This window comes from Tachysurus fulvidraco, chromosome 6 (assembly GCF_022655615.1).
Source record: "Tachysurus fulvidraco isolate hzauxx_2018 chromosome 6, HZAU_PFXX_2.0, whole genome shotgun sequence".
NCBI lineage: Eukaryota > Metazoa > Chordata > Actinopteri > Siluriformes > Bagridae > Tachysurus > Tachysurus fulvidraco.
This window is the reverse complement of record NC_062523.1, coordinates 751,188-768,687: the sequence shown is the minus strand read 5'-3', so window position 1 is coordinate 768,687 and position 17,500 is coordinate 751,188. Positions and strand designations below refer to the sequence as shown.

The 17,500-nt window shown below is 45.3% G+C and overlaps 2 protein-coding genes across 6 annotated transcripts in view; both read right to left on the bottom strand.

Annotated features, from left to right (window-relative positions):
* itgav (integrin, alpha V) overlaps positions 1–1,937 on the bottom strand; it is a 23,191-nt gene extending 21,254 nt beyond the window's left edge. Inside the window, exons 1-2 of the mRNA XM_047814466.1 lie at positions 1,645–1,937; positions 1–8 (exon numbers count right to left, since the gene is read on the bottom strand). The exon at positions 1–8 is cut by the window's left edge and continues 123 nt beyond it. Coding sequence (XP_047670422.1) covers positions 1–8; positions 1,645–1,808 — 172 coding nt within the window. The 5' untranslated portion in view covers positions 1,809–1,937. The remainder of the gene's footprint in view (positions 9–1,644) is intronic.
* A 9,518-nt stretch (positions 1,938–11,455) lies between these two features.
* The window catches only part of zc3h15 (zinc finger CCCH-type containing 15), a 15,631-nt gene continuing 9,586 nt past the window's right edge, over positions 11,456–17,500 (bottom strand). The window contains exons 7-10 of one of the 5 annotated variants that reach the window (XM_027148072.2): positions 17,143–17,289; positions 16,095–16,202; positions 14,405–14,540; positions 11,456–12,708 (exon numbers count right to left, since the gene is read on the bottom strand). In XM_027148072.2, the coding sequence (XP_027003873.1) occupies positions 12,506–12,708; positions 14,405–14,540; positions 16,095–16,202; positions 17,143–17,289 (594 nt within the window). In that variant the 3' untranslated portion in view covers positions 11,456–12,505. Of the gene's footprint in view, positions 12,709–14,392; positions 14,541–16,094; positions 16,203–17,142; positions 17,290–17,500 lie in introns of all 5 variants that reach the window. The other 4 variants (XM_027148073.2, XM_027148069.2, XM_027148071.2 and 1 more) reach the window with 4 other exon arrangements.

The window sequence follows — 17,500 nt, the reverse complement described above, 5'->3', positions numbered from 1 at the left end:
TGTTCTGCCTGAGGGAGAGAGCAGCACAGACACTGAGGCCTTTAGGGCTTTCTCAAAGCTTAATAATTACATATAATGACTGTAAAGTTCATCAGAAGGTGTTCAGCTTTACAAACTTAAATTAAGTTTACATTTTAAGATAACATTTTAACAGTTAATATAGGTGATCAAAGCTGATGATCACACTGTAGATCACACTGTAGATCACACTAAGGATCACACTAAGGATCACACCAAGGGTCACACCAAGGATCACACTGAGGATCACACTGTAGATCACACTGTAGATCACACTATAGATCACACTAAGGATCACACTAAGGATCACACCAAGGATCACACTGTAGATCACACTGTAGATCACACTGTAGATCACACTGTAGATCACACTGTAGATCACACTGTAGATCACACTGTACACTAAAGATCACACTAAGGATCATGCTGAGGATCACACTGTAGATCACACTAAAGATCACACTGAGGATCACACTGTAGATCACACAAGATCACACTGAGGATCACACTGAGGATCATACTGTAGATCACACTGTACACTAAAGATCACACTAAGGATCATGCTGAGGATCACACTAATGATCACACTAAAGATCACACTAAAGATCACACTAAAGATCACACTGAGGATCACACTGAGGATCACGCTGAGGATCACACTAAAGATAACGCCGAGGATAATGCTAAAGATCACACTAAAGATCACACTAAAGATCACACTAAAGATCACACTGAGGATCACGCTGTAGATCACACTGAGGATCAAGCTAAGCATCACGCTAAAGATCACACTAAGGATCACACTAAGGATCACACTAAGGATCAAGCTGAGGATCAAGCTGAGGATCATGCTGAGGATCATGCTGAGGATCACACTAAGGATCACACTAAGGATCACACTAAAGATCACGCTGAGGATCACACTAAAGATCACACTAAAGATTACACTAAGGATCACACTGAGGATCATGCTGAGGATCACACTAAAGATCACGCTGAGGATCATGCTGAGGATCATGCTGAGGATCACACTAAAGATCACGCTGAGGATCACACTAAAGATCACGCTGAGGATCACACTAAAGATCACGCTGAGGATCACACTAAAGATCATGCTGAGGATCACACTAAAGATCACGCTGAGGATCACACTAAGGATCACGCTGAGGATCATACTAAAGATCACGCTGAGGATCATACTAAAGCTACACCAATAATTTATTAAAAATATTCTGAGATTTTACAATGTTTAATATTTTCCCATCTTAAACTAGACGTACAGCTGCACCATCACCGAGGAAGACAGGACAATCACCTCCTGTACATTAGGATGAAATAAAGTTTATTTGGAAACTTTAAACTTCAGTTTTGTTAAAATAAAAATAACTGATTTCTTCCAAGAAGATTAAACCATTTATAATAATGAATTTAATTATCACTAAATAAATGAATGACATATCAGAGCATTAATAACAGCACCGACATAATAAACAGTAATAAACAGCAGTACAACAAGATTCTTTAGTTTTGTAGACACTGTGAATATTAAAGTGATGTAGTCACGTGACCTGGTGTGTATAATGAGACATAACACGTAGAAAGTGTGTAATTAATATAAATACTCACAGTTTATCAGCTGGACTGAAGAAATCCACAGAGAAGCCAAAATAACTGCCCTGGGGTCCAGAAAATACCGACGGGTTGTCAGTGTCCAGGTTAAAGAGAGACACAGGACAAACGGACACAAGAGTGACAATGATACACAAATAATAATGCAGAGCTTTCTCCATCGCAGCTGTCTGTCTGTCTGTGTCTCTGTCTGTCTGTCTGTCTGTGTCTCTGTCTGTCTGTCTGTCTGTGTCTCTGTCTGTCTCTCTCTCTCTCTCTCTCTCTATCCTCCTGTGTTCTCTCTCTCTCTCTCTCTCTCTCTCTCTCTCTCTCTCTCTCTCTCTCTCTCTCTATCCTCCTGTGTTCTCTCACTCTCTCTCTCTCTCTCTCTCTCTATCCTCCTGTGTTCTCTCTCTCTCTCTCTCTCTCTCTCTCTCTCTCTATCCTCCTGTGTTCTCTCTCTCTCTCTCTCTCTCTCTCTCTATAAGTCAGTAAACACACACATCGATGTTGTTCGTCGTTAATCTCTAACCAACGTGTGTGTTAAAGTCCTATCGCATTATGAGCTGCTCCTGTGGTGAAGTAAAGCGGTTATAACTCCTCTCCTGGACGCAGTAAAGCTTTATAACGCTCTAAAGTGAAGTTGTTCAGCAGGACGAAGCGCCGCTCCGACGCTGTTGACGTCCGAGTGAGAAGTCGGGAGAGAAACCCGACAGGAAGTGACGCGATGACGCAGAAACAGGAAATTATTTCACTATTTATTTATTTCACGTCCTGAGGTTTATTTGAATGAGTTTGAGTTTTAATTCTGATGAGATTATAATAAACACTGTAATTAACATTCATCATCATCATGACATTAACACCTACTGTAACATGGAGTGTTCATCATCATCATGACATTAACACCTACTGTAACATGGAGTGTTCATCACCATGACATTAACACCTACTGTAACATGGAGTGTTCATCACCATGACATTAACACCTACTGTAACATGGAGTGTTCATCATCATCATGACATTAACACCTACTGTAACATGGAGTGTTCATCATCATCATGACATTAACACCTACTGTAACATGGAGTGTTCATCATCATGACATTAACACCTACTGTAACATGGAGTGTTCATCATCATGACATTAACACCTACTGTAACATGGAGTGTTCATCATCATGACATTAACACCTACTGTAACATGGAGTGTTCATCATCATGACATTAACACCTACTGTAATATGGAGTGTTAATCACCATGACATTAAGACTGATACTTAACATGGAGTGTTCATCATCACCATGACATTATCACTGACACTTAACATGGAGTGTTCATCATCATAATGACATTATCACTGACACTTAACATGGAGTGTTCATCATCATAATGACATTAACACTGACACTTAAGATGGAGTGTTCATCAACATGACATTAACACCTACTGTAACATGGAGTGTTCATCAACATGACATTATCACTGACACTGAACATGGAGTGTTCATCATAATGACATTAACACTGATGGATAATAAGGATTGATCAGTACAAGATATCACTGAACACAATCAACACATCAATGCTAACACTAACGTCTCACAGAAATAAAGAAAATACTGCATTAACACCAGATAAACTGAGTTTAAAGAGAACTTCCACAATCCTTCTTGTTCTCGGTCAAGGGGAAAAGTAGGAGATAAGTTTTAACTTGTCATTGAGTCTGTATCCTTGTGCAATGGACAGGAAGTGATAAATGAACAGTATCTATTAATACACTGTGTGGAGTGTGTTGGGTGTTGAGTGTTGATCCTCCTCTGGCACAGACGGTCTGACATCAGGACTAATCCAGCTGGGAGATCAGACTGTGGGCTGATTCAAACAAAGTATTTGTACATCAGGATTTAGGAGGGGTGTGTATGCTATGCTGAGACTGACACACACACACACACACACACACACACACACACACACACACACACACACACACACACACACACACTTTACCTCTTAACTCCCCCTTGCCTCTCTGTATCCTTGAAACACTGCAGTTCATGCCACGTTATAGTTCACTATATAGGGTATGGTGTAGGGTATAGTGTAGACCAGGGGTATTCAATTAAAATTCAAAGAGGTCCAGTTACTAAAATGTCCTCCCAGCAAATGTCCGAATCTTATATTGTCACTTAAAATAGTGTACCCTCATGTTAATAAAATAAATAACACACACATTTCTATATAATTTAGTGTTAAATTCCAAGTGTTTTCAGGCTGAACTTGTCTGGCACTCGAATGTAAAACAATCCTGTAGTCGTCTTTACTACATGTCAAGTAACAGACAACACACTGAATTTCTTCTGAATAAAATAAATAAAGTACAAACACAGCTTTGTGCAGCCTGAACTTAGGGCCTAGATTTCATGTCAAACATTCAGAATCTTCTGAATAAAATAAAAGTGTTGAAACAAAATGAAACAGAAGACTTTTGAGCTGCTGCTTTTTTAAACATTAACTACATTAATAACACAGGAACCTTAGGCAAAAGGACATTTCAGGTAAAATAGAACAGGGCAGAATTTACTGAATAAAGAAAATCCCATCCATCTTACATTCCTACTGAGAGAAATGGGCATGTAAATGTCCTGCCAGCGTAATTAGGTGCATTACTGCCACCTTTTGCTCTGGAGTATGGAACAGAAACAATCTGTTTTTGGCTTGGCTTTTGATGACGCTCCTGTCGTATTTATCGTTTTATTAATATCAAATAGCTTATATAATCTTATAATATTAGATTATAATAAGGAGATGCTTAATATGATAATATTAGAATTTTAACGGGTCCGAGCAGACCCGTCACTCGGTCCGGATCCAGACCGCATTCTGCCATTTGGTGATGCCCAGTGTAAGCTATAGTGTGGTGTAGTGTATAGTGTAGTGTATAGTGTAGGGTATAGTGTAGTGTAGGGTATAGTGTAGTGTATAGTATAGAGTATAGTGTAGTGTAGGGTATAGTGTAGTGTATAGTGTAGTGTATAGTGTAGTGTAGTGTATAGTGTAGTGTATAGTGTAGTGTAGTGTATAGTGTAGTGTATAGTGTAGTGTGTAGTGTAGTATAGTGTAGTCGTAGTCGTGGTCATCAAAAGTGTAGGGGCGGGTCATTCGTGTACGTGTATAGTTGTCGTGTTCGTGTCTAGTGTCGTGTCCTCGTGCGTCGTGTGTCGTGTCGTATCGTGGTAGTGTCTCGTGTCGTGTCGTGTCTGTGTCGGGGTCTCGTGTCCGTGTCTCTGGTAGGGGCTCGTGGGTCGTGTCTCGTGTCCGGGTCTCGTGTCGTGTCTCGTGTCGTTTGTCGTGTCGGCGCGTGGAGTGTCTAGTGTCCGGGTCTCGTGTCGTGTCGTGTCTCGTGTCGTGTCGTGGCTCGTGGTAGTGTCGTGTCGGGTCTCGTGTCGTGTCGTGTCCTCGTGTCGTGTCCGTGCTCTGGCCTAGTGTCCGTGTCGTTTCGTGTCTCGTTGTCGTGTCGTGTCGTGTCTCGTGTCGTGTCTCGTGTCGTGTCGTGTGTGTCGTGTCTGTGTCGTGTCTGTGTCGTGTCTCGTGTCGTGTCGTGTCTCGTGTCGTGTCTCGTGTCGTGTCGTGTCGTGTCTCGTGTCGTGTCTCGTGTCGTGTCTCGTGTCTGTGTCGTGTCTCGTGTCGTGTGTCTCGTGTCGTGTCTCGTGTCGTGTCTCGTGTCGTGTCGTGTCTCGTGTCGTGTGTCGTGTCGTGTCTCGTGTCGTGTCTCGTGTCGTGTCTCGTGTCGTGTCTGTGTCGTGTCTCGTGTCGTGTCTCGTGTCGTGTCTCGTGTCGTGTCTCGTGTCGTGTGTCGTGTCTCGTGTCGTGTCGTGTCGTGTCTCGTGTCGTGTGTCTCGTGTCGTGTCTCGTGTCGTGTCTCGTGTCGTGTCTCGTGTCGTGTCGTGTCTCGTGTCGTGTCTCGTGTCGTGTCTCGTGTCTCGTGTCGTGTCTCGTGTCGTGTCGTGTCTCGTGTCGTGTCGTGTGTCGTGTCTGTGTCGTGTCGTGTGTCTCGTGTCGTGTGTCGTGTCGTGTCGTGTGTCTGTGTCGTGTCTCGTGTCGTGTCTCGTGTCGTGTCGTGTCTCGTGTCGTGTCTCGTGTCGTGTCTCGTGTCGTGTCTCGTGTCTCGTGTCGTGTCGTGTCTCGTGTCGTGTCTCGTGTCGTGTGTCGTGGTCTCGTGTCGTGTCTCGTGTCGTGTCGTGTCGTGTCTCGTGTCGTGTCTCGTGTCGTGTCTCGTGTCGTGTCTCGTGTCGTGTCGTGTGTCGTGTCGTGTTCGTCGTGTCGTGTCTCGTGTCGTGTCTCGTGTCGTGTCGTGTGTCTCGTGTCGTGTCTCGTGTCGTGTGTCGTGTCGTGTGTGTCTCGTGTCGTGTCGTGTCGTGTCTCGTGTCGTGTCGTGTGTCTCGTGTCGTGTCTCGTGTAGTGTCTCGTGTCGTGTCATGTCGTGTGTGTATAGTGTATTGTCTCGTGTCGTGGTCAGTGTATCGTGTCGTGGTGTCGTGTCGTGTGTCCGTGTCAGTGTCTCGTGTCGTGTACTCGTGTCGTGTCCTACTGTTCGTGTCGTGTCTCTGTCTGTAGTGTCGGGTCTCGTGATCGTGTCGCGTGTCTGGCTCGTGTCCTGTGTGTCTCGTGTCGTGTATCGTGTCGTGTCTCGTTGTCGGTCTCGTGGTCGTGGTCTAGTGTCGGGTCGTGTCGTGTCGTGTCTCGGTCTGTATCGCTGTCGTGGTCTCGCCCTCCTCCTTCTCTGCATGTCACCGCCACTTTCCCGCGTTCCGGCCCTGCCCGCTCATTCCCCCCCTCTCTCTCTCTCTCTCTCTCTCTCTCTCTCTGTGTGTGTGTGTGTGTGTGTGTGTGTGTGTGTGTGTGTGTGTGTGTGTGTGTGTGTGTGTGTGTGTGTTCTGCACCATGTGAGGCAGCGTGTGGTTCACTAATCACTGTTTTCCTGATGACGGGAAAATCCACAGTTCAGCACACTGGCATTCTGGGTAAACATGGCTTGACTCACGGATGACACATTTCAGAGAAATACAAAGAGAAAATGAGAGAGAGAGAGAGAGAGAGAGAGAGAGAGAGAGAGAGAGAGAGAGAGAGAGAGAGAGAGAGAGAGAGAGAACTGTCTGTCAGTTGTTAATCTAACTTGTGAATACAGGTTATAACTTTTTATAGAAGCTATGAAATCAGTCTAAATAAAAACAAAACTGATGTGATGATATAACGGTGTGTGTGTGTGTGTGTGTGTGTGTGTGTGTGTGTGTGTGTGTGTGTGTGTGTATTCTTCCCGTTTTGTTTTAGATAAAATTAAGTGCCCTCTAGTGGTAAAGATGTGCACGTGTCTTACCTGTTTTAACTGCTGCTATTTCAACAGTTTACTTTGTCTCACCTCCTCCAACATGGAGTCACAACACCACGGTACATCTTATACAATATATCTCTAACACACCTCCTCATGTGGAGCGTCTGCAGTCAGGGGAATGCCAAGTGTTCCAGAAGCAGATGGTCACATGACACTGAGACAGTAAGGAATGCAGTAAACGTCTTTAACTTTCCTGATTCCCAGTGAGGTTGTACAGACAGACGTGTGAGTGGGAGACGTACGAGAACCAACACTGGAGATGAATTTCTGTTCCAGCTGCAGTGATTCAGTGTTAATCACAACATAAAAGGATCTACTCAGATGACAGATCACACTTTCACAGATAGACACGGATCATTATCTCATTAAAATGTGTCTAGTCATTTTTTTTGTTTTTTTATAAACATACATGTAACAAACAGAGAAGGAAGTGCTAGTTGAGGTGTTTCATGAATAAGTAGGTCTTCAACCATCGTTTGAAAATAGCCAGTGATTCAGCTGTCCGGACCTCTAGGGGAAGTTCATTCCAAGTCAAGTCAAGTCAAGTCAAGTCAAGTCAAGAAGCTTTTATTGTCATTACACCATATCTAGCTGTTACAGTACACATGAGACTCCAGGATCAGGGTGTTACATAAAACAAGGACAGAGCTATAAGGACTTAGTAAGTTAGTCCTAACTACATAAAGTGTATCTGTGTAACCTGGTGTACACAGTGCAGGACAGGACAGACAAAACAGTGCAGGACAAAAGACAGTGCAGACAAAAAATACAAGGCATCACACAAAAGACAATAAACAGAAACAGCACCAGTGTAAATACTGTAAGAACTGTATGTTTGTGTGCAGAAATACAGGAATGAACACATCAGTATTATAGCAGCAGGTCCCTGAGATATCGTAAAGTATTGTGCAAAACAGCAATTGACTGAAATATAAGACAGCATGAGTAAAGTGCAAAAAAGTGTGCAAAACAGCATGTAAACAGGTTGGTGGATGTATATTGGATGTGTGTGTGTTTAGTGTAGGTCTGTGCAGTCCATACAGTTGTGTGTGTGTGTGTGTGTGTGTTTTGTGCTCAATACAGTTTAGTCCAGTTATTAAGGAGTCTGATAGCTTGTGGAAAGAAACTGTTACACAGTCTGGTCGTGAGGCCCGAACGCTTCGGTCTCAAGTCGTACTCACATAGGGCCTCTTTAGCATTAGCGCTCTTTACATTAGCTCTGGGGGAATGTACACTCCGACATTGAAAACCGTGGTGAATTCCCGTGGTAAATAAAATGGCCTGCATCTAACAGTCACAAACTCCACTTGTGATGAGCAGTAAGTAGAAACAAGCACAGAGTTCTTACACCATTGTGTTGATGTAAACACACACACCACCAGTCTTACCGCACAGAGCTACATTTCTGTCGACACGAAATGAGGTGAGTTTGTGGTTGCACTATTTCTGTATTTTATCAGCTTCTGACGGTTGTATACATGAACACCGCTGTCTCTGGTGTCCATGTACTGGTAATAGTCGAGCTAAAAAAACGTAAATAAAAACGTAACAAACTTAAATAGCACCATATTGAATCCGGAGTGTCTGCTGCGTGCTACTGCCATGCCGCCATCTCGGATCAGACAGGTGGATCCACCACCTTGGTGCCAGAACAGAGAAGAGTCTTGTAGTATACTTGCCTCTTACCCTGAGAGATGGTGGGACCAGTCGAGCAGTGCTGGTGTGGATAGGAAGAGAAATGGGGTAGGAGTGATCCTGAAGGATGAGTGTGTGAGGAATGTTTTAGAGCTTAAAGAGCGTCAGATTGTAGTCATCAGTCAAACAGATTGTCATCAGTTTGTAGTTAGAAATTAAAGGGGTGATGTTGAATGTGTCAGTGGTTGTTCTCTACAATTAGGCTGAGTTAGAAGAGAAGGAGAGATTCTGGAGTGAGTTGGTGAGTGAGGTGATGGAGATTATTCCAGATGGGAAAGAGAAGTGATTGGAGCAGACTTCAACGGGCATATTGGTGAGGGGAACAGAGGGAATAAGGAGGTGATGGGCAGGTTTGGTGTTAAGGAAAGGAACCTAGAAGGACAGATGGTGGTGGGTTTTGCTAAGCAGATGGAAATGGCTGTAGTTAACACTCATCTCCAGAAGAGAGAGGAACATGGAGTTACATATAAGTGTGGAGGTAGGAGTACGCAGGTAGACTACATTCTATAGACGAGGCAATCTGAGAGAGATTAGTGACTGAAAAGTGGTGGTAGAAGAGAATGTAGCCAGCATCGGGTGGTGATGTGTAAGATTTCTCTGGTGGTCAGGAAGAAGAGGAGAGGAAAGATAGAAAAGAAGACCAAGTGGTGGAAGTTGAAAAAAGGAAGAATGTTGGGAGGAATTCAGACAGAAGCTGAAATGGTCTTTGGGTGGTGTGTCATCTGGAAAGAGGAAGTACAGGACAGCATTCAGAGGAAGAGGCTAACTAAAAAGAAGTGGGATGTAGAAAAGACCGAAAAAAGTAGACAAGATACAAGGAATCGCAGCACAGAGTGAAGAGGGACGGAAAAACTTGTACAGATTAGTGAGACAGAGAGATAGAGATGGGAAGGATGTACAACAGATAAGGGTGATTAAAGATAGAGCCTGAAAGGTGCTGAGTGTGCAGAGAAGATGGAAGGAGTGTGTTAAGGAAGGAGGAAAATGAAAAGGAAAGAATGGGGAGGAGGTGTGGAAGTGTCTACAAGAGACAGCAGTGGAGTTTCTATCTAGATTGTTCAACAGGACTTTAGAGAGTGAGAAGATGCCTGAGGAACGGAGAAGTGTTCTAGTGCTGATCTTAAAGAACAAGGGTGGTGTGCAGGTGCTGTTGCAACTACAGAGGTATAAAGTTAATGAGTCACACAATGAAGCTGTGAGGAAGAGCAAGTGGAAGCTGGGATCAGAAAGAGAGTGGATATTTGTGATCAGCAGAATGACTTCATGTCCAGAAAGAGCACAAATGAGGGAATTTTGCTCTGAGCATGTTAATGGAGAAGTACAGAGATGGTCAGAAGGAGCCTCACTGCGTCTCTGTGGATGTAGAGAAAGCGTATGACTGGGTGGTGAGAGAAGAGCTACGGTACTGTATGAGGATGTCAGGAGTGACGGAGAAGTACATCAGGGTAGTTCAGGATATGTATGAGAGGAGTATGACAGCAGTGAGATGTGCTGTAGGTCAGACAGGAGAGTTAAAGGTGGAGGTGGGGCTACATCAAGGATCGGCTTTGAGTCCCTTCTTGTTTGCTATGGTGATGGACAGACTGACAGATGAAGTCAGACAGGAATCTCTGAGGACAATGATGTTTGTGGATGGCATTATGATCTATAGTGAGAGTAGAGAGCAGGTGGAGGAACACCTGGAGAGGTGGAGGTCTGCTCTGGAAAGAAGAGGAATGAAAGTCAGCGGTAGTGAGACAGAATACATGTGTATGAAGGAGAGGGAGGGAAGTAGAACAGTGAGGTTACAGGGGGAAAAGAGGTAAAGAGGTGAGAACAGGTTGGAGTGTGTGACAGAAGAGTGTCAGGAGTGTTGTGTGTGTGTGTGTGACAGGAGAGTATCAGGAGTGTCGTGTGTGTGTGACAGAAGAGTGTCAGGAGTGTTGTGTGTGTGTGTGACAGGAGAGTGTCAGGAGTGCTGTGTGTGTGTGTGTGACAGGAGAGTGTCAGGAGTGTTGTGTGTGTGTGTGTGACAGGAGAGTGTCAGGAGTGCTGTGTGTGTGTGTGTGACAGGAGAGTGTCAGGAGTGCTGTGTGTGTGTGTGTGACAGGAGAGTGTCAGGAGTGTTGTGTGTGTGTGTGTGTGACAGGAGAGTGTCAGGAGTGTTGTGTGTGTGACAGGAGAGTGTCAGGAGTGCTGTGTGTGTGACAGAAGAGTGTCAGGGTGTTGTGTGTGTGTGTGTGTGTGTGTGACAGAAGAATGTCAGTAAGAATGAAAGGAAAGGTGTAGAAGACAGTAATGAGAGACTGTAGCAGTGAGGAAAAGACCTGAGGCAGAGATGGAGGTAGCAGAGATGAGGATGTTGAGGTTCTCTTTAGGAGTGACGAGGATGGACAGGATTAGGCATAACATCAGAGGGACATCTCAGGTCGGCTGTTTTGGGGACAAGGACAGAGAGACTAGAGTGAGATGGTTTGGACATGTACAGTGGAGGGAGATGTTATATTGGTAGAAGGATGTCGGAGATGGAGCTGCAGGTCAGAGGTCAAGAGGAAGGACAAAGAGGAGATACATGGGTGTGTTAAATAAGGACATGAAGGTAACTGGTGTGGGAGTCGAGGATGATGAGGACAGTTAGGTGGAGACAAATGATTGACTGTGGGACCCCTAATGGGACAAGACCAAAGCAGTAGATGATGTATGCTGGTAAAGGGCTACCGACTGATCTCACTCACAATGTGAAAAACACACAAGTCGTTACATCTGTCTGTAATCGTCTTTATTTACAGGATAAAACACACACACTCTCTCTCTCGCTCACACACACACACACACACACACACACACACACACACACACACACACACACACCTGTACACCCTTCAGATCACACACTCAGCAGGTGAAACCTTTATTAAATCAGAAAACAGCTGATTCCCACACAGGGGGAAGGGCTTAGGTTCAACTTGATCATGTGACAACATGCACCTCAGCGGTAGTTAAATTTTACACAATTTAACGATGTAGTTAACGTTAGCTAGAACGCTGCATTAGCTAACTAGTTGGCATGCTCACGTTAGCACAGTGTGCAGGATGCTAGCAAAAAAATACACGGCATTTCAGCTAACACTGAAAAGTTCAGTTGTAAACGTGGCTACATGAGCAGATATCTAACAATTTCATGATGCTAGCGTGTTAGCCAGCTAATGTCCGGACCTCCGTGCTTCTTTCTGCTCTGTTGTTTGTTGCTTGCAGACGTTGGTGTGTGATGGTCAGTTTTACAGGTTGTTTTCATCTACACACCAGATGCTACCAGTTAGCTGGCTAACGTTAGCACATTGTGTAAATTAAACCAGTATTCAGTAGGTGTAACGTGGCACTGTCACATGATCAGGTGGGCTGCTGTGATTGGCTGAGCAGGCTGAACCGAGGCTCCGCCCCTGCTGAATCCCACTAAGTAGTAGGCTGCCTATGTAGGCATCAAGGTCCCGTTTCAAAAGAAGCACAATTCTGTTCAGGGTCTGGACAAAGAGTGTGTCAGGAAGCAGCCCTCAGCCCGACTGGCCTTAACGTATCGTAGAGTAATGTTGGCTTTGACTACGATGCGACACACAGCTGATGTTACATCCATTACCACTGACTGAAATCAGTTTGGACCACAGAATGGATCACATGACCCTGCTGATCATCTTTATTCTCACACGTCCACTGAGCAGGTTCCTATACAGCTGATCTGATTGGTGCAGAGAAAAAAAAAAAAAAAGAACAAAAGAAAAAAAAAAAAAGAAAAAATTTCTTTGAGGCTTTGGGTGTTACTCGTCCAGGTCGAGTGTGTTAAGCTCCTCCTCCAGTTCATCCAGATCCTCCCCCGTAAACAGATTTTCATCTACAGGCACCGCCTCTGCCTCCACCTCCTCATCTCCCCCTCCATCACCATCAGTGCTGGGGCCGTCCTCCTCCAGAGTGTGGTCCTCACCGTTCTCTACTCCGCCCGAAGCCTCACTCAGTTTGTGGTCTACACACACACACACACACACACACACACACACACACACACACACACACACACACACACACACACACACACACAATTACTGACTGCATTATCTGATTGTTATGCCGTCTGTCTGTCTGTACGACACCCTGTCTGTCTGTCTGTCTGTACGACACCCTGTCTGTCTGTCTGTCTGTCTGTCTGTACGACACCCTGTCTGTCTGTCTGTCTGTCTGTCTGTCTGTCTGTCCGACACCCTGTCTGTCTGTCTGTCTGTCTGTACGACACCCTGTCTGTCTGTCTGTCTGTCTGTACGACACCCTGTCTGTCTGTCTGTCTGTCTGTCTGTACGACACCCTGTCTCTGTCTGTCTGTCTGTCTGTCTGTACGACACCCTGTCTCTGTCTGTCTGTCTGTCTGTCTGTACGACACCCTCTCTCTGTCTGTCTGTCTGTCTGTACGACACCCTCTCTCTGTCTGTCTGTCTGTCTGTACGACACCCTCTCTCTGTCTGTCTGTCTGTCTGTACGACACCCTCTCTCTGTCTGTCTGTCTGTCTGTACGACACCCTCTCTCTGTCTGTCTGTCTGTCTGTACGACACCCTCTCTCTGTCTGTCTGTCTGTCTGTACGACACCCTCTCTCTGTCTGTCTGTCTGTACGACACCCTCTCTCTGTCTGTCTGTCTGTACGACACCCTCTCTCTGTCTGTCTGTCTGTCTGTCTGTACGACACCCTCTCTCTGTCTGTCTGTCTGTCTGTCTGTACGACACCCTCTCTCTGTCTGTCTGTCTGTCTGTCTGTACGACACCCTCTCTCTGTCTGTCTGTCTGTCTGTCTGTACGACACCCTCTCTCTGTCTGTCTGTCTGTCTGTACGACACCCTCTCTCTGTCTGTCTGTCTGTACGACACCCTCTCTCTGTCTGTCTGTCTGTCTGTACGACACCCTCTCTCTGTCTGTCTGTCTGTACGACACCCTCTCTCTGTCTGTCTGTCTGTACGACACCCTCTCTCTGTCTGTCTGTCTGTACGACACCCTCTCTCTGTCTGTCTGTCTGTACGACACCCTCTCTCTGTCTGTCTGTCTGTACGACACCCTCTCTCTGTCTGTCTGTCTGTACGACACCCTCTCTCTGTCTGTCTGTCTGTACGACACCCTCTCTCTGTCTGTCTGTCTGTACGACACCCTCTCTCTGTCTGTCTGTCTGTACGACACCCTCTCTCTGTCTGTCTGTCTGTACGACACCCTCTCTCTGTCTGTCTGTCTGTACGACACCCTCTCTCTGTCTGTCTGTCTGTACGACACCCTCTCTCTGTCTGTCTGTCTGTCTGTACGACACCCTCTCTCTGTCTGTCTGTCTGTCTGTCTGTACGACACCCTCTCTCTGTCTGTCTGTCTGTCTGTCTGTACGACACCCTCTCTCTGTCTGTCTGTCTGTCTGTACGACACCCTCTCTCTGTCTGTCTGTCTGTCTGTACGACACCCTCTCTCTGTCTGTCTGTCTGTCTGTACGACACCCTCTCTCTGTCTGTCTGTCTGTACGACACCCTCTCTCTGTCTGTCTGTCTGTCTGTCTGTCTGTACGACACCCTCTCTGTCTGTCTGTCTAGGAGAGAATGATTTACAGGCTGCAGAGACCCAGCAGAACTGCGTACTGACAGATGTTACCATGTTACAATGTTAGTTTGCTTCTTCATGTCTCACCGTCAGTCTCACCGGTTGGCTGAAGTCGGGAGGAGAACCGGTCTGCCGCTGCCACCGTTATCCCCGTGTTGTCCACCTCTTTTAGGACGAAGTGGGAGACGTCGATGTCCTGGCACTGCTCATTCTCATCCTCCTCCTCCTCCTCCTCCACACAAACACACACACAAACACCATCAGCTAACACACAGAGTGGTGTGACATCACCATCATGTGTTACATATAGTTTAATGCATTGCATTTCACTCTGAATGAGCTGTGTGTGTGTGTGTGTGTGTGTGTGTGTGTGTGTGTGTGTGTGTGTGTGTGTGTGTGTGTGTGTGTGTGTCTGTGTGTGTGTGTCTGTGTGTGTGTGTGCGCGTGAGAGAGAGTCCATGAGCTGGGGTGAGAAAACTCCTCCCTGTGAGTTAACATCCAGTCACTACACACTAAATTTCACTGGTTTCAGATTCCATACATCTAACATGAGCACTGAATAAGAGGAAGCAGATGTGTCTTTACTTAGTGACATGACATGACATGACATGACATACAGCTAACACATGCAGTGGGACATTTCAGACCAACACTGACGTCACACGCAGCACCATCACTGTAACATCACTATCTGGAGGCAGGGTAAGAAGCTGCATCTGCTTTTCACTGGTTGGTGATGAAGCTTGTTTATAAGCTGACATTAGCTCACATCAGCACAGAGCCTCGCTGTAGCTGCATCACTACTGTATACATCATCACTACTGTACTACATCATGTACTACATCACTACTGTATACCTCATCACTACTGTACTACATCATGTACTACATCACTACTGTATACCTCATCACTACTGTACTACATCATGTACTACATCACTACTGTATACCCCATCACTACTGTACTACATCATGTACTACATCACTACTGTATACATCATCACTACTGTACTACATCATGTACTACATCACTACTGTATACTTCATCACTACTGTACTACATCATGTACTACATCACTACTGTACTACATCACTACTGTATACCTCATCACTACTGTACTACATCATGTACTACATCACTACTGTATACCTCATCACTACTGTACTACATCATGTACTACACCATCACTACTGTACTACATCACCACTACTGTATACATCACTACTGTACTACATCACCACTACTGTACTACATCATGTACTACATCACTACTGTATACATCACCACTACTGTACTACATCACTAATGTATACCTCATCACTACTGTACTACATCATGTACTACATCACTACTGTACTACATCACCACCACTGTACTACTACATCACCACTGTACTACATCATGTACATCACTTCCTGTACTACATCACTACTGTGCTACATCACTACTGTTACTCCATCACCACTGTACTACTACATCACCAGTGTACTACTACATCACCACTGTACTACTACATCATCATGTACTACATCATCCTGTACTACATCACTTCCTGCACTACATCATCACTACTGTTACTACATCACTACTGTTACTACATCACTACTGTTACTACATCATTGATGTATCACTACTGTACTACATCACTTCCTGTACTACATCGCTTCCTGTACTACATCGCTTCCTGTACTCAGTGCTCTACTCAGGCTATAAATAAGAGCACAGTGGACACTTTACACGAACACTGTTATAGAGCACAATAACTCAGGACAGTAACGATACGTCTCACCTGCTGTATGAGCTCGTCATCCATTTTGGAGTATTTGGTGTCGTCGGCTTCCTCATCATCGTCATCAACCAGCTCGGGCCGGAACTCGAATACTTCTCGCCCGCTCACCTGTACAGGTAACATTGAGGAGAAGACGTTAGACTCTGCATCCTCCTCCTCCTCCTCCTCCTCAGCAGAGAATTCAGACGATTATTAGGCCACGTTCACACCGCAAGTCTTTACGCTCGATTCGGATATTTTGCTCAGATCTGATGTTTTTGTTTGGCTGTTCACATTACCTTTTAAAACGTGACCTATATCAGATACCAGTGTGAACCGTTTGCTGTTTCGAACTGACCCGCATGCGCAAACGAACGATAACGATGATGTCACATGCGGCACGCCGTCGCGCTAAAGTTAACGAGGTTACGGAGGAAGTATCGTATCATCTGGTGCAAGCAAACATATCATGTGATGAACATATAATGTGGTGTATTCAATGCAAACGTTATGAGCTGGTTCACATAACCACTTTATATAACAGATCAGATTTGGGTCTGATCCGGGCCACATATGGAAGTGGTCTGAATCTGATTGGAAAAAATCAGATCTGGGCCAGTTTTGTGTGTTCACACTCCTGAAGAAGAAGTCTGACCTGGTCACTTTTACCTGTAGTGTGAACGGGGCCTTAATGAAAAAGCAGCATTAAATCTGCTGACTCACTCGGGCTGTGTCCCAAATAACAAACTGCTATAGTACGGTGTCTCAACGGTTTCCATAGTAACACATAACCATTACTGAATCAAACTCAACTCGATTCCTTTGCTCTAATTCAGTTATTAAAAAATAATGATTTTATGAAAGAAAGTGGATTATTAAAAATATTTGCACTTTAATGCTCACACACAGTGTTTAACCTGTACTGCCCCCTGCTGCCCGAGTCAGGTCACTGCAGTGATATAAAGCTGAGCATTGATGAGTCAGTGTAGTGTTTAGTTTAATGAGGTGTGGTGTTGAATGTAGCCAGTGTTCAGCACTGGGGTTCAGTGTGGTGTGAACATGAACACACCCCGAGAGCTTTTCCTGCTTTAAAGTCTGCCTTCTTCCTCTCCATGTCCTGCTCAGCTTTAGCGATCTTCTCCTGCCTCTTCCTCTTCTTCCAGGCCAGGAACGTCTCCAGAGTGATGCGAGTCACGTTTAGCCCCAGAGCCGCTCGCTAACACACACACAGACGCGCACACACAAAGACACAAACGCACACACACAGACGCGCACGCACGCACACACACACACAGACACGCACAGACGCACACACACACAGACGCGCGCACACACACACACACAGACACGCACGCACGCACACAGACACGCACGCACACAGACACGCACGCACGCACGCACACAGACACGCACGCACGCACACAGAC